Source organism: Scardinius erythrophthalmus (assembly GCF_964197995.2).
Source record: "Scardinius erythrophthalmus genome assembly, chromosome: 21".
In the NCBI taxonomy this organism is placed as follows: Eukaryota; Metazoa; Chordata; class Actinopteri; order Cypriniformes; family Leuciscidae; genus Scardinius; species Scardinius erythrophthalmus.
In genome coordinates this window covers 29302164-29330043 of record NC_138241.1, presented here as the reverse complement: position 1 = coordinate 29330043, position 27880 = coordinate 29302164, and the positions used below count along the sequence as shown (strand labels likewise).

The 27880-nt window shown below is 36.9% G+C and overlaps 2 protein-coding genes across 3 annotated transcripts; both read left to right on the top strand.

Annotated features, from left to right (window-relative positions):
• The first annotated feature begins 62 nt into the window (after window positions 1–62).
• On the top strand, window positions 63–4150 carry LOC308682226 (NFU1 iron-sulfur cluster scaffold homolog, mitochondrial). 2 transcript variants are annotated; one of them, XM_081351768.1, is made up of 8 exons: window positions 63–341; window positions 712–800; window positions 954–1089; window positions 1288–1354; window positions 1448–1559; window positions 1654–1717; window positions 2425–2599; window positions 3197–4150. In XM_081351768.1, the coding sequence occupies exons 1-8, from the start codon at window positions 286–288 to the stop codon at window positions 3266–3268; spliced, it is 771 nt and encodes a 256-aa protein (XP_081207894.1). In that variant the 5' UTR covers window positions 63–285; the 3' UTR covers window positions 3269–4150. The 2 variants fall into 2 exon arrangements, with proteins under 2 accessions (XP_081207894.1, XP_081207895.1); XM_081351769.1 differs by having other exon boundaries at window positions 330–441; window positions 3197–4120.
• A 692-nt stretch (window positions 4151–4842) lies between these two features.
• On the top strand, window positions 4843–27702 carry ccar1 (cell division cycle and apoptosis regulator 1). Its single transcript, XM_081351754.1, has 26 exons — window positions 4843–4894; window positions 5976–6133; window positions 6412–6584; window positions 7689–7844; window positions 9480–9512; window positions 9674–9870; window positions 10774–10900; window positions 11021–11134; window positions 12454–12640; window positions 12728–12869; window positions 13440–13595; window positions 14307–14532; window positions 14622–14735; window positions 16320–16486; window positions 17206–17416; window positions 18408–18491; window positions 20976–21164; window positions 21254–21445; window positions 21830–22048; window positions 22428–22563; window positions 22726–22814; window positions 22904–23050; window positions 24175–24298; window positions 24403–24588; window positions 26260–26465; window positions 26577–27702. The coding sequence occupies exons 2-26, from the start codon at window positions 6022–6024 to the stop codon at window positions 26631–26633; spliced, it is 3744 nt and encodes a 1247-aa protein (XP_081207880.1). The 5' UTR covers window positions 4843–4894; window positions 5976–6021; the 3' UTR covers window positions 26634–27702.
• The last annotated feature ends 178 nt before the right edge of the window (window positions 27703–27880 follow it).

Here is a 27880-nt window from a genome sequence, read left to right as displayed (position 1 = left end):
GTTGTTGTTGTTGTTGTTGTTGTTGTTTTTGTATCATTTTGGGGTGAACTATGTCTTTAAGAAATGAAGCGAGCATTAGACCACTTGCGCCTGGCATGCCAGGTGCAATGCAGTTCAGTTGTTTTGCCGTCATTCACTCTGGTTTCATTCTCTTTTCGCAAACATTTTTTATAAGCACCTTATATATTTAAAATCACACACAACATGCATTAAACACACAAAGTCGAATTTTTGAACAGGAGCGTTATTGCCTGCTTCGGGGTCCTAAATTTCAAAACAATCGAAATGGCGGCGTCTATAAGATGGAGTCTATTGCGACTCATTCGGACACATCGTTTTAGGTTGGAAATGGCGTACAGCATCTTTCACAGCATTTTTAAAACCAAGATGTGTATTGTTACATAATATATTGTCAAATGACGATAGTTCTAGGTTACAATGGTAACCGTAATTTCAACCAAAGTACTAGTCTAACGATTACCTTTGTAGTCACTACAGTGACTTCCACTAACGTTACCATAAAAATACATTTAAATAATTCATATTGTTTGAGTGAAATTTTATGTATTCATTTGATCCTCGATGTATTAAATGTTTTATTTATTTACTGTTATGTTATTTATTATGGTCGTATTTTGGCGGGGGTTTTTTTTGTTTTTTTTTTGTTTTTTGGTGTGCGTGGGGAATGTAATCACTTTTATTCTCTTTTAGATTGCCTGTAAATGACCGAAATCAGTGCTATTCAATGTGGGCTTCCCACAGAATACATTCTCAACAGTATGAATGCAAAGCATTCTCAGGTGAAGTATTTTACTTTTACCAGATATCCTCTTTATTCCATTACAGATCACTTTTGATGATTGAAAGTTTGTAATGCTGCTGAATGTTATATTGTACAGTCCTGTAGTCCTTCTGAGGACTTATTAGTTGTTGTTTTTTGTTTGTTTTTTTAGTACGGAAGATTTCAATTTCAACTCAAGACACACCAAACCCCAGAAGTCTAAAGTTTCTTCCTGGTAAGCCTGTGTTGGGGACAGGGACTCACGATTTCCCAACATCAAACTCAGCAGAGAGTTCCCCTTTAGCCAGGTAAACACAGTTTTCGCTTTATTGACTTGATTTACTTTCAAATCGTAATGTCCTTTTGCAAATAGTGATTTGAATGTATCATTAATTCTTCTGCATTTATTATCTGTCAGTTTGAGGTATTCAGTTGGTCTTGCATCCTTCAAAAGGCGTGCAAAGCTTTGCTGTGTATTAAATACATTTGTTGTAATCATCCAACAGGGATCTTTTCCAAATTGAAGGCATAAAAAGTGTCTTTTATGGCCCCGATTTTATCACACTGACTAAGGTAGGGTCCAGCGATTAGACATTCTGTTTGATTGTTAGCCTGTGTTCTGAAGTACTGCTTTTAAATTCATGAATAAATTGTTACTTATTAAAGACAGATGATGATGTTGAATGGACAGACATTAAACGACATGCGACTGAGGTAATCGCCAAGTTCTTTGAGAGTGGACAGGCCATCGCAATGGGAGCAACACATGCTGAGAGCAGTGAGCCAAACATTGCACAGATTGACTAAAATGATGGTGCATTATGTACTGTATTTGAACTGGTCGATCATTTTAATGTGTCTTTATTCTTCAGGTGTTACAGAGGATGATGATGAAATTGTCTCAATGATCAAAGAGCTGTTAGACACACGGATCAGGTATGTTTTATTGTTTCGATTCCATATACACTACCTTTCAAAAGTCGGAGGTCATTTAAAAAAAATATATATATATACTTTTTAATTAGGAAGGATGCATTAAACTGATCAAAAGTGACAGTAAAGATGTTTATAATGTTACAAAAGATTTCTATTTCAGATATATGCTGTTATTTTAAACTTTAATTCATCAAAGAATCCTGAAAAAAATTATGGTTTCCACAAAAATATAATGCTGTTTTCAACTGTTATGATAAGAACTGTCTCTTGAGCTGCACATCAGCATATTAGAATGATTTCTGAAGGATCATGTGACACTGAATATTGAAGTAATGATGCTGAAAATTCAGCTTTACCATCACATTTTAAAATATATATTAAATTAGAAAGTAGTTATTTTAAATTGTAATAATATTCCACTGTTTTAACTGTCAGATAGTTGAACAAACTTTTGAATGGTATTTTATATGTGATTTTATCCATTTCAAAAAAAATATTTAAAAAACATTTAATCTATATTTATATATTTATTTTGGTACTTAGTTTAATTAGTAATGATTAAATAATTATACATTTTAGATTTAAAAAAATATAAATACTAGCCACTCGAGTGAAAACTGTTTAGCATGACACAATAAAATGACGCAATGAAATGAAATGTTTTTAGATGTCCACCAGAGCTCAATGCTGTGTCTGCTTTCCTTAAGACCCACGGTTCAGGAGGATGGTGGAGATGTCATATTCAAAGGCTTTGAGGATGGCACTGTGAAGTTGAAGCTGATTGGCTCCTGTACTGGCTGCCCCAGCTCCACAGTTACCCTAAAAAATGGCATCCAGAACATGCTGCAGTTTTATATACCCGAGGTAGACCTGGTAGAACAGGTGAGAGATATAAATCCATTAAAGATTATTATATTTTTTTCCCCCAAACTTTCTTTAGGGTGTAATGTTGCTTTTTGAGCATGAAAAAGGTCTGCAAAGTTACAAAGCCAAAAGCATAAAGTCCACTCCAAAGGGAGTTATTTCCTATATCAGTGCGCACTGTTTCTGAACTCCCTGAAACGCCTCGATTGTAGTTTTGAGTTTTCTTCCAGGCAATATTTTCTTCAATATCCCTCATTTAAATAATTCCCACCTAAGACATGCTAGGGAAAAAAAGGGGGCGTGACATTTCCAAAACATGCTTGAAACAGTCAACCAATCAGAGCGCATTTCACTTTTTTTCATAAGGAGGGGCTTCATAGAGACAGAAACTTAACAGATGATTAGTGACACACTGGGAAAGGAGGTGCTGCAATAATGTAAAATATTTGCAAAATAATAAGTCTTTTGAACGTTCAAGCATGAAAACCAATTCTTAATATGACAAAAACGGCATAATATGGCCTCTTTAAAGTTATTAATGTGAACATTATTTGCATATTTTACTATATGACTTTCACTATTCACATGACTATGTATATCTTTGTATTTAATAAGGTGGAGGATGAAGTGGATGAGATCAACGCAAAGGTGTTTACAGAACTGGAGAAGAAACTGCAAGACTCATAGCATGAGACCCGGCTCTGCTGTCAACATATTTCAATTGCAATCAGTGTGTTATAATCATTGTGGGATTCAGACACTCCATAAGGATGTTGCATATTTAAGGTTCAGAAACTAGAATATACTGTAATATTTAACCAAGCCTAAAGTCGTAAGTTGTTCTGTTTCCACTATAATAGGTCAATATTGTGGTTGCAAGTACAATTAAACTGAGCTCTGCACTTTCCTGATTACCGTTATGTGTTCTGACTGTTGCTTTTTTAGTTCTTAGAGTTGCAAGGTTCATGATGTTTGTTACTTGTCTGAGAGAAAAGGTTCAATTGAAGATGGTTGTAATGCTTTTTAAATTTCAATCTTTATTCAGTTCTTTTGGCATGAATTCAATGCTGTGATCCTGATACATTCTTAAACCTTGATTGACCACTTGTAATTGTAGATCTACCACAGCTCTAAGAGTCTTTCAGAATGAGATCAGTTGTGAAAGTTTGTATTCATCTACTGCCATCCAGCAGTTCGGGAGGACCTATAATGAAATAAAGTTGTGCATAAATCAGCGATTGTCTTGGTCTAGAAGTTTATCATACCATTTACAACTTTTATCTTTAGGGGTTGAAACAATTTATTGAGCTTGTTTGTAATTTTCTGCATTTTGTTCTATTTAAGTCTCCATTTTTATTCTGTGTTTCAGCATAAAAAGGTCAACCATTTGTGAACAACTGTTTTTTCACTAGTTTTTCCAGAATGAGAGATTTGAATATCTGATATAAAAATGTCCAGAGACAGTCCTTTAGAAGCAGTTGCCGTGTTAAATCATCTTGTGATATAGCTGTATGAAATGGAAGCTTGTTTCTGCCACTGAATAAAAAAATAAAAAGAAGAAAACAAGTTGCAATTATCTTTTAAAATGTTTTATTCCATGGCGCAGGTTCTTACACCTGTAGATGGTGGAATTTTGAAAAAAAATCTTCACATGCAAATTTGCTATTAGTGGACATCAATTTTGGATTTTTTTTTCTGTGCATTATTTGATGTTCAACAGCAAAACTTTACAGAGTGTTCAAGTCTCAAAGTCACTTGGAATTTAAGTGATTAATATAATGGAAACTTAAAAGCTAAAAATGAACCTTTCGGTGGACATTTACATACTTGCTTGTTTACTACTTCTATATGGTTTGGAAATATTTTGCAACAAAGCATAATGAAAAAAAGTGCAATTTCTAAAAAACAATCTAAAGCCCCAACTTGTCTAAAACGCTGACAACTAATTATTTTGGATTTCATATAATGCATTTTGAGTGGATAAAACATGATTTGAAGTAAAACGATCCAGGTATATATGCTATCTATATAATTGAACCGTTGGTGTTATTATGTATTATGTGTGTTATTTTTAGTTATGTTATTATGTATTATAATAACACCGTTGGTGTTATTATGTATTATGTGTGTTATTTTTCATTTGTGTGTGTTATGTAGGCCTATTATTTGATTTCACGTCAGTGTGCGCCACTGTCAGGTTTTTCTTATCTATTGTCAACCGACCCTGGATCAGTAATGCGCTGATGTACTTCAAACGATCTGCGCATGCGCTACATCCAGACGTCTCAACCGGTGAATAAGAGAGGACGACGGGTAAGCAACAACAATAACAGCTAGTTTGCATGCGTATATATCGACAAAAGTTTTGTTATATTATTATTGCTTTGTCATGCACTGTGTTATGCTGCGTAGACTGCATACACTTCTGAGGTGTAAATGAGAATAAAAAGTGCACGGACAGAAACCTAGACAGTGTGCTCATTCGAGGGCCCGAATCAGATAGCACTGCTGAAAAACAAAACACTGCAGTGGGCACAGTTGTGACTTACACACTACAACTTGAGACCGCAGCTTAGTTGGAGTTAATACACTTCATAGTTGTTGAGGGTGATAATACTGGGTTATAAATTGTTAGGTCAGTGTGGTTGTGTTGCTCCGTTAGCTGCTTAGCTTGCATTGAGAATACGTTGGTGTGCTAAGCTAGTGCAGATAAAAAATTGGCGAAAAGTGACTGTCTGAGTCTTCAAACAGTGTTAGTGAGGAGGACATGAATGTGGCTTATTCACTGCTGGATCTGGACTTAGACAGGGTTTTAAAGCAGAAAGAAGTTTTAAACAGTCTGTTGGTGTTCTGGAGTTGACAGATGGCGCATTGGCTGTGTTTCAATCTAGTTAACTCCCTAACTTGACAGCATGTGCCTTTCGAGTCTCTGGCTCTCAAGATAGCTTGAAGTTATTTAAATTCAATGAACAATCTTGCAAACACAGCTCTCATTTGTCAGTAAATTATACAGATCTTCTTTACAGCTACTTTAATTTAGAATGATAAAAAAAATCTTGAGAATAATCATAAGCTTTATTATTTTAATCTAAGGACAGTCCATTTCTCTGTTTCTGAAAGGTTAAAAACAAGCATCTTTGCGGCAGCAGTACAATATAAAATATATAGCCTAAAAAGAGCGCCCTTTGAGTCTTGGGCAATGGGAGTGATTGAAGTTACAAAGATCAATAACCATTGATTTTGTATGTCTTGTGGTAATCAGAAGTGTTTTCTTGGCGCTTTGGCAGGCAGCCAATGAAACAACTACTGTATCTTAGTTCCTGTCCATCCAGTTTTATGCTTGTAATGTTTTGAGCTTGCAATTTTATTAATTTTGAATAACTCCCCCACACAGGAAATAATCCACCATCTGGTCCAGCAGAAAACGTGAGCAGGTCTCCATGGCCCAGTTCGGGGGGCAGAAGAACCCTCCATGGGCGGCCCAGTTTGCCGCAACAGCGGTATCACAACCAGGCCACTCAGGACAGTCCCTGGACCTGAACAGTTTACATTGTAAGTCATCATAAATACTTACATAAACACGTATTTTGACTTACATTATTGGCACTACTTTACATTCAATAAAAAGGTCTTAATTGTTAGTCTAAACATGCATGAATAAAGATAGTTTCCTCACTAGCTTCTGTTGCTCTAGCTCTCTAATTGTGAAGGTCAAAGCTCAAGATGTTTTTGTTTGGTTTTCATTGGCAGGTCAAAGTTTGCTTGTGCTTGTTTAAATGTTATCGATAGCAGTTACAGTGTCCTAACAATATCACATGTTTCTCCCATAGCTTTAGGAGTACAGCAGCCGTCCCTCTTGGGAGCGTCTCCGATGTACACTCAGCAGTCTGCTTTAGCTGCAGCCTCCCTCAACTCACAGTCAGCTGCCAACTATCAGCTGTCGCAGCAGACCGCAGCACTCCAGCAACAGGCCGCCGCAGCCGCTGCCGCTGCATTACAGCAGGTGAGATCCACCACTGGAAAAATTACACAATAAAGCCTTTGGCTATGTTTGGAATAGCATACTAACATGTTACGACTTACTATTTCTGCAGTATGTAAACTTTGTATACAGTATGCAAATTATCCCGGATTTCCACAAGATAACAATCAGCAGAATGTGATACTGTATCCCACAATGCAGCGTGCTTGCCGTTTGATTTCCAGTGTGATGAATGTACTATAAATAATTACACTGACTCTTAACAGGTTTTTGACTAATCGTTTTGAGAATTAAGAGTAGCATACCACTGTTTGAAGCATTTATTGTGGAATGATAGCTAGTATAGACCTCATGCGCCAGAGAAGCATGCGCGCAGCCATCTTTAGAATATTGTCTTTGAACTTCCGTTTTTGCGGACGGTTGCTCTTTATATTTCTATGGCATCGCTGTCGAGGAGTAATTAGCTAGTGAAGTGGATTTACTTATTGTAAAGTTAACGAAAGTTATCATGAGGATTGTAATGTTTAAAGCAGATGTCTTAACAAATGTCAGTAGACTGGGAAGGTTTTAAACGAGCAAAAGACAACGAGCGCAGCGTTGAAAAGGGGAGGGGCTACATAAGGTCTATAGTACCTATTCATTTCCAAAAATGGTAGTATTTGATGAATGAACTGGAAGCAATTACTGCGGCTTTTGCTGTTTTTTTTGTTTTTATAATGTTTTGAATGCAAAATGTTAGAGTAGCATACTACTGTTTAAAGCATTCACTGTGGAATAATAGCTAGTATAGTACCTGTTATTTATTAAATGTGACAACAGTAACATACTGCTGTTTAAAGCAACAATGCTGACATATTTTACTGTGAAATTATAGCTAGTATACTACTTATTTTCCAAAAATAGTTGTAATTTCTAATTATACAGTATATTCTGTGCACATAATACCGCACAGTGGCACTTAAACCTTACTTGATCTCATTCCTTCAGTGTATAAAGTGCTTCCTCCTCCATTTTGAATTGTACTCATCTGCATTTCTAGCATGCTCAGTGTTAGAGTGCTGTAATCTGAGCCCTTCCCCCAGCCTGCAGTGAGCAGTCTTGAGTCACTGGTGTGTTTTATTTTAGTCGCAGATCAATTCAGCCCTGCAGCAGTATCAGCAGCAGCAGCAGCAGCAGCAACATCAGCAGCAGCAGCAACAACAGCAGCAGCAGCAGCAGCAGCCACCTCAAGGCCCCCCGCCACAACCTCCACCTCAAAACCTTTACAACGTCCCACATCAGGTACACGCGCTCACTCTAGAGATGCACGATATATATCGGCTACCATATCGATATCAGCCGATATATGTTGATTTTTAATGTTATCGGCCCGATAAGAAAATTTGCCCGATATATTAAAGCTGATAAATAATGGATTATTTCCTTCAGTTGAGACACTTCAGATGCGCACTGTTCAACATGATGGTTTTGAATAGCTTAAAACATGATTGGAATCACTTAGGCTACATAAAATTATAATGAGAACATTAGAATTGTTTGCTTGGGACATGGGTTTTAATGGTGAGACTTTTGTTTTTGTAATCAGGCTCTCAAAATTATATAAAAATTTTAATTAAGCTTTATCGGCCAATACATCAGTTATCGGCTTTCAAATATAAAGAATTATCGGTGTCGGCCAAAATGTTCATATCGGTGCATCCCTAGCTCACTCTCATCCACACCTCCTCTTTCACATCACCTTTTAGCTTTTCTAAAGCATGAAGCTCATGAAGATTGCCAGTGTTGTTTGTTGTGAAATCAGAAGGTCATTGATTTGATTCCCAGTGAATTTATGTACTGGTAAATTCAATTTGCTTGAATGCACTGTTAGTCTCTTTGGATAAAAGCTCCTGTCAGGTGCGTTATTTGTATACAACATGACAGAAGAACTAAAAGGACTGCAGTCAGCAGAGCATTTAATCGAAAGAGTGCTGCGGTGTCTTTCTGCATTTAGTTCTCAGGACTGACTTCCTGTCTCACTCTTGGTAGTTGTAGTCGGTTCTGATTGTGAATCCAAATACCATGTACTTTTCAGATCATATTATTTCTGATCTGTACTGCCTTCATTTAATTGTGGTTTTTAAAAAGCTGATGGGGTCAGTAAGATTTTTTTACAAATAAATAATTGTCCATTTCAAATAAATGCTATTCTTTTGAATTTTCTATTCATCAAAGAATCCTGAAAAAAGTATTTGCAGCACATATATACATTATGCAGCGCAACTGTTTTCAACATTGATAATATTAAAGAAATGTTTCTTGAGCAGTAAATCAGTATATTAGAATGATTTCTGAAGGATCATGTGATACTGACGACTGGAGTTATAATGTTGAAAATTCAGCTTTACTTTCACAAGAATAAATTGCATTTTGAAATATATAGAAAAACAGCTATTAAAGTGTAATAGTATTTCACAATATTACAGTTTTAAATGTATTCTTGATCAAATAAATGCAGCATTGGTGGACGTCTTACAAAACCATAAAAAAATCGGTAGCACTACATTTTACAGTCCTGTTCCCCGTGTACATATTATGTACTTATTATAGTACTTGCAATAACTGGGTAATAACTACATACTAACCCTGAACCTACCCCTAAACCTAAACTTAACCCATGTTATTACCTTATATTACCCAGTAATAACAAATGGGTAAGTACACGTAAGTGCACGTGCTGTAAAATAAAGTGCTACCAAAAAATCTATACTGACTCCATACTTTTGAATGAAATACTTTTTGGAGCTTAAATTTATAGTTAACATGTAGAAATTGAATTCAATCCAAAATTTACTCATTGATGTTTTCATTCCACTTAAGTTGTGGTTTATGGTTAATGTATAATGTATTCTTTTGATTTTTCTTTATCTCTGACAGCTTCCACAGCCCCAACAAGCCCTGCTATCACAGGTACACCTTGTTTCCAACTTCTGCATTTGCATCACAGTTGAATTTTTTTGGAAAAGCCCATCTCTCCATTTTTAAATGTGTAAAACGAAGCAAGAGATCCCCTAATATTGCCAGATATGACGAGTTTATGTCCTAACAGTGGTGCTGTGTGTATTTTGCAGCCCCCTGTTGCCTTGCCCACCAGCCTGAGCCTGTCAAACCCACAGCAGACGGCGCAGATAACCGTGTCCTACCCGACCCCCCGCTCCAGCCACCAGCAGCAGACCCAACCCCAAAAACAGCGTGTTTTCACTGGGGTCGTCAGCAAGCTACATGACACTTTCGGCTTTGTCGATGAGGATGTCTTCTTTCAGCTCAGGTGCTTTATAGTAAATGTGCAGGTTTGAGTTGTGAATCAGTCTTTTAAAGGCTGTGTTTACACTGCAAGTCTTAATGCACAGATCTGATCTTTTGACCATATCCAATTTTTATGTCTTGCCTATTTACATGCACTTCAGACACGACTGTTATCCGATATCTGTGTTTACATTAATCTCCGCCCAAAATGAGTCTGTTGGTGCTCGCTTACTATGCGACATGGTTGACCCTTGGGTTTTGAATGTCCGTGCTTTATATAGCCAATATAATTTATTTACAATTCACGACAGGTGGTACTATGATTACTTGCTGTTATATTTGTAGCGCAAATTTGACTGAACGGATATAAACTAGAAAATATTAGTATGTTATTATCTACGGTTCGTTAGATCTAGAATTCTGGAGTAAAATAAAGTAGTGTAGTAAGATTTATTTGAATGAATTAACAAGAGAGAGAATTACCTGTGTCTGTAGGGTCTTAATGCAATGGTGAAGCTGTGAGTTTATACAAAAACAGCAAAGTTATCACTTTGTTGCTAAGAAATGTAATCTAGCTTTCAGTTGCGAAGCTGTTTTATTTATAAAATTCACAGGGCAGAGGATGAGAACCGGTTTCTATGCTCTTGAATGTTTCTGTGTGCCATTTCTTACCTATATATAAAGTTTCCACCTCAATAAAAAAAGCTGTGCGAGCACATACAGGCATGTCTGCTTCATTATACGACATTAAAAATCTATCTTTCTGGCCAAACGTGTCGGATTTACGGGTTTAGACGTAGTACAGGTGTCCAGATATCGGATATGTATCTGATTTAAAACAAAACAAAAAATGGATCTCTTGTCTTGTGGATTTTTTGACGCAGCCTAAAGGTCAGGTGTGTAATTTCTGTGTGTGTTTTTCTAGTGCTGTTAAGGGAAAAACGCCCCAAGTCGGTGATCGTGTTCTGGTGGAAGCGGTCTACAATCCCAACATGCCTTTCAAATGGAATGCCCAGCGCATTCAAACTTTACCTCAGCTGCACAACCAAACGGTAAGCAAACCTACGTGGTCCGAATGGATCCCTGGCAGATACAATCTGATATGGCTCTGCGTCCACAGTCATGATGTCATGATGCTGCTGTTGATTCCTGTGTTCTCAATCTCCATGTAGCACCAGCCGCCTCAGCCCTTACCTCAGGTTTCCCCACAGCTGTCCAGCTTTTACTCTGATGCAGGAATGCCACGCTACTCTGACATGCATTCTGCGGTGGATTCAAGACAAAATGTAACCCACGCCACTTGACCCCTGTGCCCCAAATCCCCAATCTGTCCTCCTCCTCCCCTCTATCTTCTGCTTGATCCGCTCCTCCACTCTCCTGTCTCACAAACAGGCTTTAGTCACATGTCCTTGGGTTTCTATTGCTGCTTTCTCACCCTTCCCTGTATTACAGCTCACTGCTGTTGTCAAACTGTTGGATTTGTAATTAAACATTTTTCTCTTAAATAATTTTGTATTCATGGGGTAGTAGTAGATGCTGTTTTTAGTGTAATTTCTTTGTTACCCAAACTAGTTATTAAATCTATTTTTTTTTTTTTTTAATTTTTCATACCAAGTTTCATACCAAAATATTAGTTGTAAAAATACCAGACAGTGAAATTTTGCCTTTTATAATGATCAACACTACTTACCCTAATTAATCTAATTACAAAACAAAATATGTTTAAATGTTAATAAATTTAATTAAAATAATGGCATGCAAATATTTATCAAACAAAGAAAGTCTGGTATTGTTACTACTGCTATTTTTATTTTTTTATTTTTAAACATGATCATGAATTACCTGTACTTCTCTACACCTGGACACAAACGTCACATTGAGCTGGTGCATGATAATAAAGCATATGCAGATTCCTGTCTGTTTTGTTTTATGTAACTAACAATAATTTTGAGACTCTTTTGAAAAGCCCAGAATGCTTTCCTTGCATTTTCTCTTGAAAGAAACTTTTTTTTTCTTTCAACAGGGGCCAAAAGTGTTAAATGGTAACAGCAGTGCTTCTACTTCCTCAGTCTCCAGCTATTTCTAACCATTTATTTTCTTTTTACTGGGTTTAGTGCTTCTTACTCATTTAGGCTCCTTTTCCTCTCATCCTTTAAAACAGGTTATCTAAACTTTGTATTGGAGACGGATTAATGTTATTTATTTAAAGGCTTGTTTTATAGCCCCGAGTTTAATGCTGTCATAAACATTTTGATGTTTTTTTGATGAATTAATATACGTTGATATGTTGATTTGTTGTCTGAACTGGAGCTAGTCGATTTATTTAATCTTAATAAATTAGTAAATGTAATTAATTTCTACAAAAACAAAATTGGTTGAAATTTACTACCTTAAATTATACATTGAGACATGTCAGGCTAAATACATGATTTTTGAGGTCAAAATATCATTAAGGTTGGAAAATCGAGATATAGATTTAACTGTATCGCCCAGCTCTAGTCAAGCACTAGTTCATTAAAATGATATTGGGATTTTTCTGCACTATAATCTTGATGGTTATACATACTAGCAAACCCATCTCTTTTGCTCCGTCTCTTCTTCTCAGAGCCAGCCGCCGAACATGATGAAACCAGGTCCCACCATGATGCAGTCTCTACCCCCGCCCACCACGTTCAGCGTCCCGGCCCAGGGACCTCCTCCATCTCTTCTGCAGGCCCAGCTCTCAGCTGCCTCTCTGGCCCCACTGCTGCAGAACCCACCACAGCCACTGCTTCCCCAGCCACCACCTAAAGGTACATCAACCCCCTCGACCTTCTGCAGAGTCACGCTTTTACAGAATCAAATCTGATCTCCCGTTTCTCTGTTTTTGCCACGTGTAGACTCTGTGTTCTCAGGAGGTTTGCTACAGCCCCCGGTGCGGATGATGCCTCAGCCACAACAAATGAGGCGCGTGGACCCCTCACCCCGCTTCCCCAGCCGCAATGACCGACCTGAACTCATCCTGAGAAAGGACGACCGCAGGTCAGCACTCAAATATACAACTGAGAGTTAGGCTGGCTGCTGTAGTCTGTTACATTACTTGCCAACCACGCCACCGCCACCCTGATCGTTTATCTTTTTTATAGAAATAAAAACCATTTAGTTGGACAACGGACGCTACAGTTATAAACTGAAAGCTTCAGCTCTGCTCCATACAGTGCAGTTCTGCAGGAGACAGATTTCACTTATCACGTGAATGTCGTAAGGAGAGATGACTGATAAGACGATGGCGGAAGATTTGGTGCAGAGCAGATCCTGAGCGTCACTGACAAATATCTAATTGTGTAAAATGTGCAGTCAGTACCGCCGCTCCCTATACCGAGAACACGTGATCACAAATTCAATAACACCCCCCCCCCCCCCCACCTTGCCCGGTATTATCTGTAATACTGGTGTTGTCAATTTACTGGTGTGAAAAGTTCCTCACTGTTACATCCCTACTGAGATTAGAATAGCTTTTTCTGAAGTGCAGCCAAAAAAAATATTGGGTATTGTTACTTTTTTTTTTTTGCTCTACATGCTCATTCTTTATTTTCCGTTCTGTTTGTGTAGTCGGGAAAGAGATAGAGAGCGAAGAAGATCAAGAGAACGTTCACCCACAAGAAAACGTTCGAGAGACCGGTCTCCTCGCAGAGAACGTTCTCCAAGACGGCCACGGAGAGTCGTCCCAAGATATACTGTGCAGTTCTCCAAATTCTCTCTCGATGGGTAAGTTAATGTTTTAGAGGAAGTATCTTGACAGATATCTTGAGTTGAAAATTAGGTACAGTTTTTTTGTTTTGTTTTGTTTTGTTCACTTGAGTTCTTCAGCTCAGACATGGGAGAATGAAATTGTTTCTCTAAAGGTCCTGCAATAATTTAACATTAATGTTACCATGTCAAAAATATATAGAAAGGTCATTTTTTTTGTACCAAATATCAGCAATAGTACAAAGACAATAATCCAGAAAATTCAGAAAAAGCAGCCAATTACAATTCCTTCGTTGTACAGTCTACCGAAGTTAATGAAAAGTTAAGAATAATGACATATTTCAAGTTGTTTTGGCCAAAGTGCATGTTCAGTGCCGTTCAACAGCAATCAATAGCACACCACTTACGTTTATGGTAACCTAGAGCTCCTGCAATCAGATTCAAGCAGTTACGTAGCTTGTTTGTGGTAATGGCGAAAAGAACGATTTAGAACAGCAGCAAAAATAAAAAAAAGTACAAATAAAATTGAATGTGTCTTGCATGGACACTAAACTTTCATTCAGAGCACAACAGACTGAAACAAAATAGGGAAGGTCTTGAGACATTCTTTTAGAAGTTAACTATTGTGACATGGTTTTTTTACAGAAGTTTGAGATGAGTTGTTCAGATGAATGTTTAAGTATGTAAGTGTATGTTTGGTGTATGACTGCCTGTTTCTGTTCTCTGCAGTTTTAACTGTGATGTGATGGAGCTACGGCGGAGGTATCAGAGCCTCTACATTCCCAGTGACTTTTTTGATGCTGTGTTTACCTGGGTGGATGCCTTCCCCTTAACACGACCTTTCAACTTTGGAAACTACTGTAACTTTCACATCATGCATAAAGAGGTGGACTCTCTTGTAAAGAACACGGCCGTACTGGACCCACCTGACGCCAATCACACCTACAGCGCAAAGGTAAGGCATCTTTTATTTAATAATTTAATACTTTTTTCCAGGTTTGATTCGGTGGTTTTTGACAGTCATGATTAATATTGATGTTATAGGTGATGCTGTTGGCCAACCCTAGTCTAGATGAGCTGTATCATAAGTCCTGTGCTCTGGCAGAAGATCCAGCAGAGCTGAGAGACACCTTCCAGCACCCTGCCCGGCTCATCAAGGTATTACATTACTAACTGCAACAAACAAACTAGGTTTGTGTAATCAGCTTGCATTATGTAATCGCTTACTTATGTGCTATTTATTGTAAATTATTTTGCATTTATACTGTAGTATTTCACAGGGATGGACATCATTACAGTGTCGGGGACTGTAGCTTTTCTAATACTGCAAATTATGTAATTGAATCACTTTATGTCTGTATCTGAACCAGAAATCATCATCTAGCCTCTGGCAAAAACCGATAATCAAATATCTATTGATCATAATAGGTTATGAATGTTAACTGTACAGTTTATTTAGTTCACATTTTGTGTGGTGTTGATGAAGAACAGTGACCAAGAGTGCCAGAAGATACTACTCTTTTTACCAGTTAATGAGCAACATTTACATTTCCTATCATTTGGAGCAGATTGATAATGATGAAATGCATAGTATAATAATTTCAATATAACATATTTCTTTGCACAAAAGAGAAGGGAAACTAAGACTGCTGACAGGTTTGCTGGTTCATATGTGTTTAAGATCTCTTTACATTTCTTTGCTTGCACTAAAGCTTCCTGTATTGTCAGAAAATGAAAAAGAAAGAAATGTGAAATTGTTCAACACATCCAGTTTATGTCCATAATGACGCACATATCATACGTGTTGTCATAATACTAACATTTTTGTAGTTTCAGTACATAGTTTCATTTTAATACCACTGCAAAAGCTCCTTTTACCAATTTTAACACCACTTTTAACACCGCTTTTATCACTCCTTTTACTACTCCTTTTACCAATTTAACTATTTTAAAGATGCATTTTAATGCTAATAATTTTAAATTATATAATAAATGATTATATTAGAAAGAATAAGTATAAATAATTGATAAAAACATTGGTATGTATTATTTAGTATTTATACATTCTTGAAAAAAGTTATTCAGTATCAGTAACAATAAAGGGCCACAGACTGCATACACTACTCTTCAAAACTTTCGAGTCGGTAAGATTTGTAAAATGTTTTTGAAGGAAGTCTCATATGCTCACCAAGGAGTCTTCCATGTCACTTAAGATCATTCTAATATGCTGATTTGCTGTTCAATAAACATTTCTTATCAATGTTGAAAACAGTTGTGCTGTAATATGAGCAGCATTTATTTAAAATAGAAATCTTTTGTAACTTAAATGTCTTTACTGGCAACCTTGCTGAATAAAAAAAAAATCTAAAAATAAACTGACCCCAGATTTTCAAACGTTAGTGTGTATACCATCATTTACTGACCTCTCAGCTCATATTAGCTCTGTCTGAAATGTTTGCTAAATATCAAATGTTGAATGGGATTTTTACTTGAAATCTATAAATTTCTTGTTCCCCTGGACACTGAAAGATGTTTGTCCATTCCTGTGTTTGATGTTGGCTGTTTCAAATGGTGTTGGGGAGCTGACTGTGATGTCTGTCCTATTCCATTGCTGAATGCTTTGCTGTGTGGAATAAGCGTATCTGATGTTGTCTCTCCCTGTGTCCGCCACAAGCGCCTCCTTCAAGAGCGCTCAGCATCTTCCCAGTTTTGCGTAACCCATTTGAACTCCTCTGTTTTCAGTTCCTGGTGGGGATGCGGGGCAAGGACGAGGCCATGGCCATCGGGGGTCATTGGTCTCCCTCTTTGGATGGGGCCGACCCGGAAAAAGATGCCTCTGTCCTTATAAAGACAGCCATTCGTTGTTGTAAGGCTCTGACAGGCATTGATCTGAGTTTATGTACCCAGTGGTAAGTACAGCTCCTTTCTCGATTTGTGCCGACGCATCTCCATGTGTGCATCTTTAATATAAAAAAAAGGCCCAGCAGACAACGTCCTAAAGTCTGTGACACGCTGCATGGTTTTGATACAGCAGTGTATCTCCTGACATGTTTGATGCTTTTGTGTTCATAAATTTTGATTTTTTTTTTTCTCAAATTTTGTTTTGCAATGTTTATGCTAATGTGTGTGGCAGTCCTGCCTCTATATATATATATATGTGGTGAATGCATTGATTCTTTTGCTCCGAGAGCAGAGCCAGAGGAGTCGTCGCCGCCATCGTTACTTTCTGTTCTCTCTGACCTTTGCCTTGTGTTAAATATCTTACATATTTAACTTGCTTTCACTGTGTCTGAATCTGTCCTTCTCTCACACCCCCGGGGGTTCATAAGCTATCTTTCACGAGCAACCGGTTCAGATTCACGGGTGCCGATGGGAGGGGCCTGCCGCAAGGGAGGAGGGGTCATTGTAGTTTTTGTTTAGCTGTCGATATTGTCTGTCGACCTCCCTGATGCGTGGCTGCCGTTCATCTTGAGAAACCCCCCGTGGAGTTCCGCAGACTGTATTTTCATATGCGTCTCATTCGGGGGGTCGAGGGGATCACAGCTTTCTGTGTGTGTGTGTGTGTTGGGGGAAATGGGTGATGTCTCACAGAATGTTTCTTTCCAACGCGCTTCTTCCTTTGCGACAGGTATCGTTTTGCAGAGATACGCTATCACCGCCCTGAGGAGACTCACAAAGGGCGGACAGTCCCCGCACATGTGGAGACAGTGGTTTTATTTCTCCCGGATGTTTGGCATTGTCTTCCTACCCGCTCAGAGTGGGAGGGGCTGTCCCGTGGACTCAAGGAGCAGCTGGCAGAGAAACTCTTGGCTGAACGGAAGGAGGCTGATGGAGAACAGGCACTGAACGCTAATCCCTCTCTTCTCATTTCCGCTTCTCACAGGCACAGGAATAGACAAACAAAACACTCAAAAAACACAGAAAGAAACAGACAAGTATCACAGGCATCATACAGATCCCACTTTTACCATCCCTTCCTCTCATCCCTGTCTCATCCCTGACCCTCCACCCCATTTCCTCCTGCTCTCCCTCTGTCACGCAGTCTCACACACAGCGGAAGAGCTTAGATTCTACTTTGACACCTGCATCAACTGGTAAAACAGCTTCCAGCTCTGCCGATTACGCCATTGATGGCCTGATTGACATGACTCTAAACTTCCAACAAACTTGAAACAAATCTGATCTGAAATTTGATACATTAATCAATGAGAACAATTGAGAAAATAATGCTGGAATCTGGAGAGCCAGTTGTGTTTACGATGTTTGTGTGTTTTTTAGATTGTTTTGTTTCCTGTTCGAAATTCGATATCTGCCGAACTCTCTGAGTTCTGTCTCTTGTCTGTCTCTCTTTTAATTTTATTTACACTTTTCTCTGATTGGACTGTGTCTAGACCCTTTGTGGATGTGATTTTTCCAGGGAGATTGTTTACCCGAGGACAGTTCTGGTTAGGTGTTTAAGAAAACAAGCTAAAAAGAGTATATATGGGCCAAATTAACGTAGACATAGGGTTTGGAGACCTTCTCTGAGTGCATCTGTCCCATGTCCATCTCTCAAACCCACTGTCATTGATTATCTTTTTGTATTCCACAGAACTGGCATTGATTGGCTGATGAGTGGGATATGGATCTGTTTCTGAAAGCTATAGAGCTTCCTAGCAGTGGAAATTTTTTTTTACCCAATCAAGAGCTCAGTAGGAGGAGACAATGAGAGACAGTTGTGACCTTGCTTCTTGCACGGATCAACTTTTGTTTCAGAAAACTCCTTTGTCCAAGAGTGGTGTGTTAACACACTGTTGTCTTTTCTCTCTCCCTCTCTCTTAACGTGCATAGGAGGAGGAAGATAAGGACGAAGATGATTCAAAAGAAGTCACTACGCCAACTCACTGGACGAAGCTTGATCCGAAATCCATGAAGGTGAGATCTGCTACAGACCAAACTTTTCATCATCTTGTCATCTTGTACATCTATATTATCTAAATTCCATTTCATGGGGTCTTTATTGTACTTTATAGACAGACACCATAAAACAATCTTTATACATTTCGGCAGAAAGGCTTGTTTTTTAAAATGACCAATAGTTTTTCGTTTAGTCACAGTCCCGCAAAAGTAATTGTTGTGGACATTTTATGGTTGAGCATTTTATTGGAAAAAAATATACACCCCTGCAAACTATATACAGTACATTTTTTAAAAGATTGAGGTCTGAACATTTTATAAATTAATACTTTATTAGCAAACAAGGATGCTTTAAATTATTCTTGCATCGTATTATAATGTTGCAAAAGATTTATATTTCTTTTGAACTATTCATCAAAGGATCCTAAAAAAACGTATCATGGTTTCCACAAAAAAATGGATAATAATAACATAGCATTGATAATAGTAAGAATTTTCTTGAGCAACAAATCAGCATATTAGAATGATTTCTTGAAGGATCATGTGATACTGAAGATGCTGAAATGATGCTATGATACTATTTCTAAATATAACTGTTTTGACTGTATTTTTGATCAAATAAATGCAGCCTTGGTGAGTACAAAAGAAAACATTAAAAAAAAATCTTAGCCACCTCAACTTTGAATGGTAGTGTATTTAGAGGTGGGCGATATATCGTTTAGACGATAATATCCAAATTGTTGTCTGGACGATATGCAAAATTGGGATATCGAATATTTCATAATTTGTACAATCCGACCCCCCAAACATGAAACGAGCTGAAAGAAGTTAAAGAGAAAACAAATAACGCACACAATAACCTTCTAAACAATTATATGTAGCGATTTTTAATAATGTACAGTAGGGCAGTACTATTTGCGGAAGCAACCTCCGAGTGGCCCAGCCCATGGTCCCGTCCCGTGTCGTCAAAAACTCATACGTAAATTCGAAATAGTGCGCGCAGAAGCACATGCGCAAAACCGTTTTTAAAATGATATATGATTTATTTTTATTTTATCATATGTCATTTTACAAAAAGACATTTTACAAACCGTTTGCGCATGTGCTCCTGCACGCACTTTTTCAGTCAGAACACAGCAATCAGAGGAGGACGCGCTGAAAACTGCAGCTTAATGCTGTTCTCTTCCTTCATAACTCGTACTGAGAAGGTTTGAGTTGCAGAGGAATTTGTGACTGTTTCACCTGTTCAACCACATCAAAGTTTCGTAATTAGTAAGTCCGTGCTTTTTCTCTTCTTTTGTTCTTATGTGCTGAAGGGCCGCTGTGCCTTGGTGAAACGTGAAGAGCTCTTTTCCAAAACGCCATAAACCTAAAAAGCTGCCTCAAAGATCCACCAAAAGTAATGATTATGAATATGTAAAATATTGCAATAAGACATTTTAATTGTTTATTAATTTCTGTGTCGGCTGCAAAGATGAAGTTGACGATAGGCTATGACTCGCGATCTTCGCAGTAGGCTGTGAACGCAACGGAGAAATGCACATTTATTAGGCTACATAGTTTTATTTTGTTTTGGATGGTTTTGTTTAGAACCAGCTTTCTGTAAATATATTTCACATTTTTTAGGCCTGTGAGGCGAGTAGGCTACGGTTCGGTTCATGATTATATAATCTCCAGTTCAAGCACGGCGCCTTATGTTGTGATTGCTAGCCTATATTTATATTTAATTTTAATGTATTAATCCAGGAAATTGGTTAATGAAAAAATTATTAAAATTAAGATACAATTAATACAAAACGAAATTCGTCTTAAAGGCTTTGTGCTTTTTGTTTTGGTTTTTGTTTGGTTGTTTTGGCTTTTGTTCTGGCTTTTTTTGAGGTCTCTGTGAAAGTTTGAAAGTCTTTAGTCTTTTTGCCGCTTTCAGAGCACTCGCGTCCATAATGGAGAACTGACATGTAATATTGTTTTTTCCTCAAATGCAAACACGAAAAATAAAAGACAAAAGGATTTTTTTTAATAGACAAACCATCAATTTTTATTTGGGGGGGGGGGGGTGGATGGATTTATAGCGTTTTGGGGAAAAAATGGATGGATTTATAGCGTTTTGAAAATATTTTTTTTTACTTTGAATTTATCATCAACAATATTGTTGTTTGATTTAATAATCACTGTTGCAAAAGGTGCCTATTCCGTTTTTTTTTTTTTTTTTTGTAAGTGGAAAAAGATAGGGGCTTCCTCAGATTCTGTTTAGTTAGCTCCTTTATTGTTTCTTCTATAGCCTACATAGGTCAAATGCAGCAAGTCAAAAGACCAATTGGACCTTCTTTGCCAGTTTGCACACATTTCTTTGAAGGATGGCAAAAATATCGTCTGAATATCGATATCGAGATATTGGAAAAAAATATCGAGATATCCATTTTTGTCAATATCTCCCACCCCTAAGTGTATTTGATATAAACTAAGAAAATTTGATATTTGATGATGAAACTTAATTGCACACAGGTCAATGACTTGCGTAAAGAGTTGGAGAGCCGTACACTGAGCTCTAAAGGGCTGAAGTCACAGCTGATCGCTCGCCTCACTAAACAGCTGAAGGTGGAGGAGCAGGTGGAGGAGTCCAAGGAGCCGGAGAAGCCTGAACCTCCTTGCGTGGAGGAGGATGAGTCCTGCAGACTGGAGGATGACCGAGAGGTGAGAGAAGACCAGAGGATCCTGCTCTCATTGAGAGCCTGTCTAAATCAATCGCATGCAAACATGAAAAAAAAAAAATGTATTTTCAGGAAGAGGAGCGAAAGCGTCAGGAGGAGCAGGAACGTCAGCGCAGGGAGAGACGTTATATTCTTCCAGATGAGCCCACCATTATCGTCCACCCCAACTGGGCTGCCAAGAATGGAAAATTTGACTGCAGCATCATGTCCTTAAGTGTGCTCCTGGACTACAGACTGGAGGATAACAAAGAGCACTCCTTTGAGGTGAGGATCACTGCGTAATTGCTGCATATTATTGCTTTAAAATAATTATTACCTATAGACTACAAACAGGTTTTTGGACATTTCGCTTGACTTTCAGCTATACTTTTGTAAATCAGTGAAAGGAGGCACGTAACCTTCAGAAAATATTCATCCCCAATTAAAACTGCACTAAAATTAAAAAATTGTAACTTGAAATAAAATAAACAGTTCCCAAGGCAGATTTTCTCATTGCCATTTAGTTTAAGTTGATGTACTAAAAAAAATCAACTAGCAAAATGATTAAAACATTAACTAAATATAAAAATTTAATTTAATTCAAAATATTAAAAAAAGTATAATAGAATGTCAATGATACTAAAAATAAATAATTGCCATCTGTTTCAGGTGTCTTTGTTTGCTGAACTGTTCAACGAGATGCTTCAACGAGACTTCGGCTATAGGATCTACAAAGCATTCGCTTCTCTTCCTAGCAAGGATGAGAGGAAAGATAAAAAAGAGAAAGCTAAAAAAGAGGCAGAACGGAAGGATGTAAAGAAGGAGAAGGATGAAGAAAATGGAGAGCCGGTCACAAAGAGAATGAGAGAGGAGGATGAGAAGAGGAAGGTGGGTTCCAACGACCATGCATTTTTTTAAAGCAGTTTCCTGGAAGAGTCATGTAAATGTTTTAAGATCTTAAAAAAATAATAAAAATGTCTGTAGTGGATATTGATCAGTGATTGCTCAGCATTGAGCCAGTTACACATGACTCCAAAAGATAGATTTTTTTTCATACCAATTTTTTTGGGCATCATGAACAACTGAAAAAGACATGGAAAAAATTCACACAGATTTGTCAGTGTGGGGACCCTGTTTGGATTGGTTCTGGGATTCATTCAGATGTCCCTTAAACGCTTTGGCGTTGTGATTTATTCAAATATATTGCATTTTCAAGCATTATATGAATAAATCATTAAGCCCCTCAATTTGTGTCTCCCTGGTAAAGGATGAGGAGAAAGAGAGAGGTATTAAGAGAGAAGAATCCAAAGATGATGACGATAACGAAGATGGCAGCAGCAACAACAACGCTGATGAATATGACCCCTTGGAGGCAGAAGAAGCAGATGACTATGATGACGATGGTAAAGGTCACACTGTTTCATAAGCAAATGCACCTGGATCCTCAAACACACTTTTGATCGTGAATTGCATGCATCTGTTTTAACATTAAGCAAAATCAAAGTGACATGAAAATATCCTTATATGCTCCTATGCTTATTATAATAATCCTTTGTGCTCCTCAGATAAAGATGACGAAGACTCCAATGGCAGGGACAGAAGAGACGATCGTCGGGATGACCGAAAATCCAAAGAGAGATCATCTAAAGATAAAGTGAGTTAACAACAGATCTCCTTTTACAGCACAAAATATTTCTAATAGTGAAAGGAGTGGTATGCTTTAATATTTCATTCTGTCTGTAGGATGAGAAGAAAAAGCAGATGGTGACGTTTAACAAGGATCTGCTGATGGCCTTTGTGTACTTCGACCAGAGTCACTGCGGCTACCTGCTGGAGAAGGACTTGGAGGAGATCATGTACACACTGGGCTTGCATCTCTCCAGAGCTCAGGTGCCGCTTCTGTGCAGTATTTCACATTTAGGTTTGAGGAGAAACTTTGGAAAGTCTGTAAAGTTCCAGTTCCAAGTTTTGGAACTTTGGAAAGTTCCAGTTATTAACTCCATTATAATGCTTATATATTTCTTAAAATCTGCCCAACTTGCTCATTCATTTCCCTGGGGAAAATGAAGAGAAGTATTGAGTGGATTTTAATGTTTTCATTGGAAAAACACCGAATTTGTTCACATTCCATATCTTATCTAAATTGCTTGTATTAACAGCAGTCTTCTTTTAGCTTTTTTAAAATTCTATTTATATTGGACTATAATAATAAATATAAAAATATGAATATATATATATATATATATATATATATATATATATATATATATATATATATATTACACACACATAATATTATTATTACCCAATATAAATATATGAATCTGATATTAATTGCCATTATTATTATTATTATTATTATTTTCTTGTTTATTCAATGTAACTTTTATGTTAGTTAATAATAATACTTATAGCATGAATATATTATTTTAACAATACTAATATTAACTAATTATTGTTTTTAATATTGTTAATTAATACTAATCTTATTAATAACACTTATTGTTATTTTGTTAATGTAACATTTATATTACTTAATAGTAATAATAATAATGTAATATAACAAATATATTATTGTTTTTAATATTGTTTTTAATAATAAAAATAAGTGTTATTAATCATATTGGTAACACTTTCCAATAAGGTCGTCTTTGTTAACATTAGTAACATTACTGAATTTAGCTGAGATGAATAAATCCTTTAGAAGTATTGTACATGTTAGTTCATTTTAAATAATGTTAACAAATGAAACCTTACTGTAAAGTGTTATCATAATATTAGTAGTAGTAGTAGTATTATTATTTTCTTGTTTATTCAGTTTAACTATTATATTAGTAAGAGATAAGAGAATAAGATATAATGTAAGCAATGATGTTTGTCGTTTGATCCTTTAAAATGCATCCTACCTGATCAGGACACAATGTTACCCCTTCAATTTCGTATTTGCAAGATATATACAATATTTATCACCAGACAAATCTGATACTACGTTTCTTGTTTGTATTCTTTTTCAGGTGAAGAAATTGTTAAACAAACCATTGGTTAAAGAGTCCTGCCATTATCGCAAGCTGACGGACAGGCCTAAGGATGAGCCTAGCCCCACGTTGACCTCTGATGTGCAAATAGACAACCTTTTAGGTGTGCAAAGAGGATGATGGCTGGAACAGACAAGCTTATTTGTAACACTAGAGCATATGTCCATGAGTCTACTGTAGACTGAAACCCTCTGTGTGCACCCACAGGTAACCAAATCTTGCTGCCTGGTCAGAAGATCAAGCGGGAATCGGAGGAGAGTGGTGGGTCAGGTAGCCTGATCGACTACAAGGGAGCCATGGTGGACGTGGGAAGCATGATGCAGAAGCTGGAGAAGAGTGAGAAAACCCGAGAGGAAATTGAGCAGAAGCTCATGCAGCAGGACACTAAAATGGGTAACAATCTCACTTGTCTCGTTTTCATTGTGTGTTTGAAAAAGTGTGTCTGATTGTTATGAAGCAGTGTTGATTTGGGTCACTGAGCCTTTAGTCAATATCAAAACTCAAGTTGTGCTTTTACAATTCATCAGCAGAGCTCAGCAATAAGGACTTTTTTTACTCTGCCCACAAATGTTTTTTTTAATAGTTTTTTTTTTTTTTTAGCATTTTTCTTATTTATTTTTATTAGGTTTTCTTTACTTTTTTCCCACTAAAATTACTTTTCGTTGCTGTCGGGTGCAAACCTCCTATCCGTATTTCGCCATTTTAATTTTTTTCATAAACCATTACATTGGTCACCCTTTACGTCTGTCTGTGGGTTTTGCAAATATTTAACCAATGAAAGTATTAAGAGAATTTGTGACTAAACCTCGTAACTTCATTGGACCCTCAAACTGTCGGTAAAACCTCATAACTCCACTCCTCCTCAATCTTGAATTAATTGCCACACACATTTTGGATCTCTGCTTGTTTCCAATGCAAGTGTAAATAAAGAACTAGTTTTGAATATGTACAGTGTTTTCGTTACTCAAGAATATATATACACTATATAAACAATGTTCGGGGGGAAATTACTTTTATCAAATTACTTTTTTCAAGTGACTAGTAAAGTAATATCTGTTACCTTTTTTTAAAATAAGTAATGTAAGTTACTTTCTACTCCAATTTATTGACGGACTGCTCTCCTGTCCCCATGTTGAGAGAAATCAGGAGTAAGAGGCCTGCAATAATTAAATATGCTAAATAATTGCGATACCTGAAATAATTAAATATGCTAAATAACACAAATATACTTTATGTATTTAATCTCACTTTATTAACCAATGTCTTTGCTGCTGACCTCTGACGATCCAATTCAACCATACGAATGTCCTCTACTATACAGACGTGAATTTGTGTTTTCTTCAGCCTGAGGCTTAATCATTTCACTTTTGGTGTGAAATGGCCTTTACATTTTCCAGAAATATAACTTTTTTATTATTAAATAACAATCAAGCAAGTCCAGCCCAGGTGAGAAAAGTAACGCAAAAGTAACATTAGTTACGCAATTAGTTACTTTTTAGGGAGTAATGTAGTATTGTAATGCATTACTTTTAAAAGTAACTTTCCCCAACACTGTATATAAAAGGCTAATGTTTTATGTATTAGAGTAGCGGAGAAGAGTGTCTTAGTCTAGCATTTGTCATCGAGTCATAGCCAATACTGTTTTAAACAGTCTGTGTGAAGCACTTCATCTTTAATAACATGCTATTTTGGCCAAATGACAGACAAAACTAAGCCCCTTTGTAGCTGCAATAAACTTTATAACCTGAAAGTTGACAAAAAACTGCCTCAGATGCGGCCGTTCCAATGACAGACAGTATGTCTCAAATTCATTGGACAAAAAACTCTTGATTTGGGTAAAATGTTAATATAATAATGTCATGCAAGTGTCTGACCATATATATTGCCTCAATGTAAAGTTGACAACACAGTGTTATTTGAAAAGTATTGTTTTTGTAATTTATTCTACTTTCTTTATTTGGTGGAAATGAATCAACTATGATTTAATTCCATAAACTGATAAACAAAACATTTTTGTAACCTCAATACCATTAAATGTGTTAATCGAAACTTTTTGTTTTGTAGAGGAGGTTTCAAAGCACACGTCAGAGCTAGAAGCGGCTAACCGCAGTCTTCAGACGGAGCTGGACGAAGTGAAGAACAATCTCAAAGAGACGGAGAACAACCTGAGATCATCAGACCAGCAGAAAGGCAGCTTTAAACAGCAGCTCCACAGCACAGTGTCCAGCCTCGACACCCTCATGAAGGAGATACAGGGGGTTTTATCAAACGTATGAACCTTTATTTACCGTGGGAAGTGTAGTAAATGGAGAGAAGGACTTTTTAAACTGTTCTGCATTTTTAAATAAATAATGTACAAGTGTTTTATTTTTTTGATGCAGGGTGACCCTTCAGAAGACTGCGACCAAAAAACTCAAGCTAATGGCTCAGATGAGTGAACTTTCCTCTCCAGCTCATCCACATACGATCTCCCTTCGAATATGTAAATAAGCTTAAAACTAACACAATACTGAAGTTAATTTAATTTAGATTTTTTTTTTTTTTTCTGTGTACAAAGTTTTGATGACAGTGGAGGTGAACTCTCCTTTTCCTCGTAATTCTGTATTTAAAAATACTTCTTTGACAAGTTAATTTGTTCAGAATCAAATGATTACATTTATCAAGCTTATGTTTAAATAATGTGTTTGAATTATGTAAAAGTTTTTGGTTACTTGTTAATCTACTTAAGCTTTTTGGCCTTTTTCAACAGTTGCTAGTAATTTTAACATGTCTTGCTTTATCAGCATATTTCCTTGTTGAAATAATGCATAACTTGTGCCAGTACGTGAATTATTAGCAGAGTTTATTTAGCAATAAAAGTGTTATTTATGTTTAAATCAAACTGCAATTAGGATTTTATAGGGATCCACAAGGAGCTGCTTTTTGATTCCTTTTCATTGGTCCCATGACAAACAGTGATATATTTTGTTTGTTTTGGTCTCATCTGCGCATGCATCTAAATTAGCGCATGCATATCAGTTTAATTCCTGAAAAATATTCTTTCAGACTTTATGTTTTTTATTTGATTTGATTTGATCTTGATGCTTCGTTCTATGATCTCTGTGTAATCCTACCAGGGTAGCGTTGTGTGAATGGGGCCATGTTCTTTGTTGTTGCAAACAAAACCAAGGCAGTTACCCTGTTAAAGATGCACTGACTGAGGTCCTGTCCATGAGTCCTGGGTACTTTATATCAGAGTGATTGTAATGTGTCAGAATAGTGTGAGTTGGATACTGTGTGTTTTTCCAGTAGTGTGTTATCTGGGATTGTTTGGAAGGCAGTGAATTCTATAGTTTTTTATGTTTTTCCTGTTGTTGGCCCACTAAAGAGCAGAATGATTACAGTGGGTGGTTTCTGCTGAGTGGAAATGAGCCCAAAGCAACCAAGTGCATATTATTTTTCTATTCTGGATGTACTTTATGGTTGTCCCAGTAAATGAAAATAAATAAAGTGCTTCATTTTAACATTTCACTGTTGAATTTTGGGTTTCTCCGTTTGTTTTGGATTTACATGGGTTTTGGGAACTTTGCAATGTCGTTTTATCCCAGTAGATGGCAACATTTGCTTGATCCGGAATGGAGGAATCGTGCATGCTGTTTTTATGAGGGAAATCTACAATTATACTTTATTGTGATAATATGTAAAT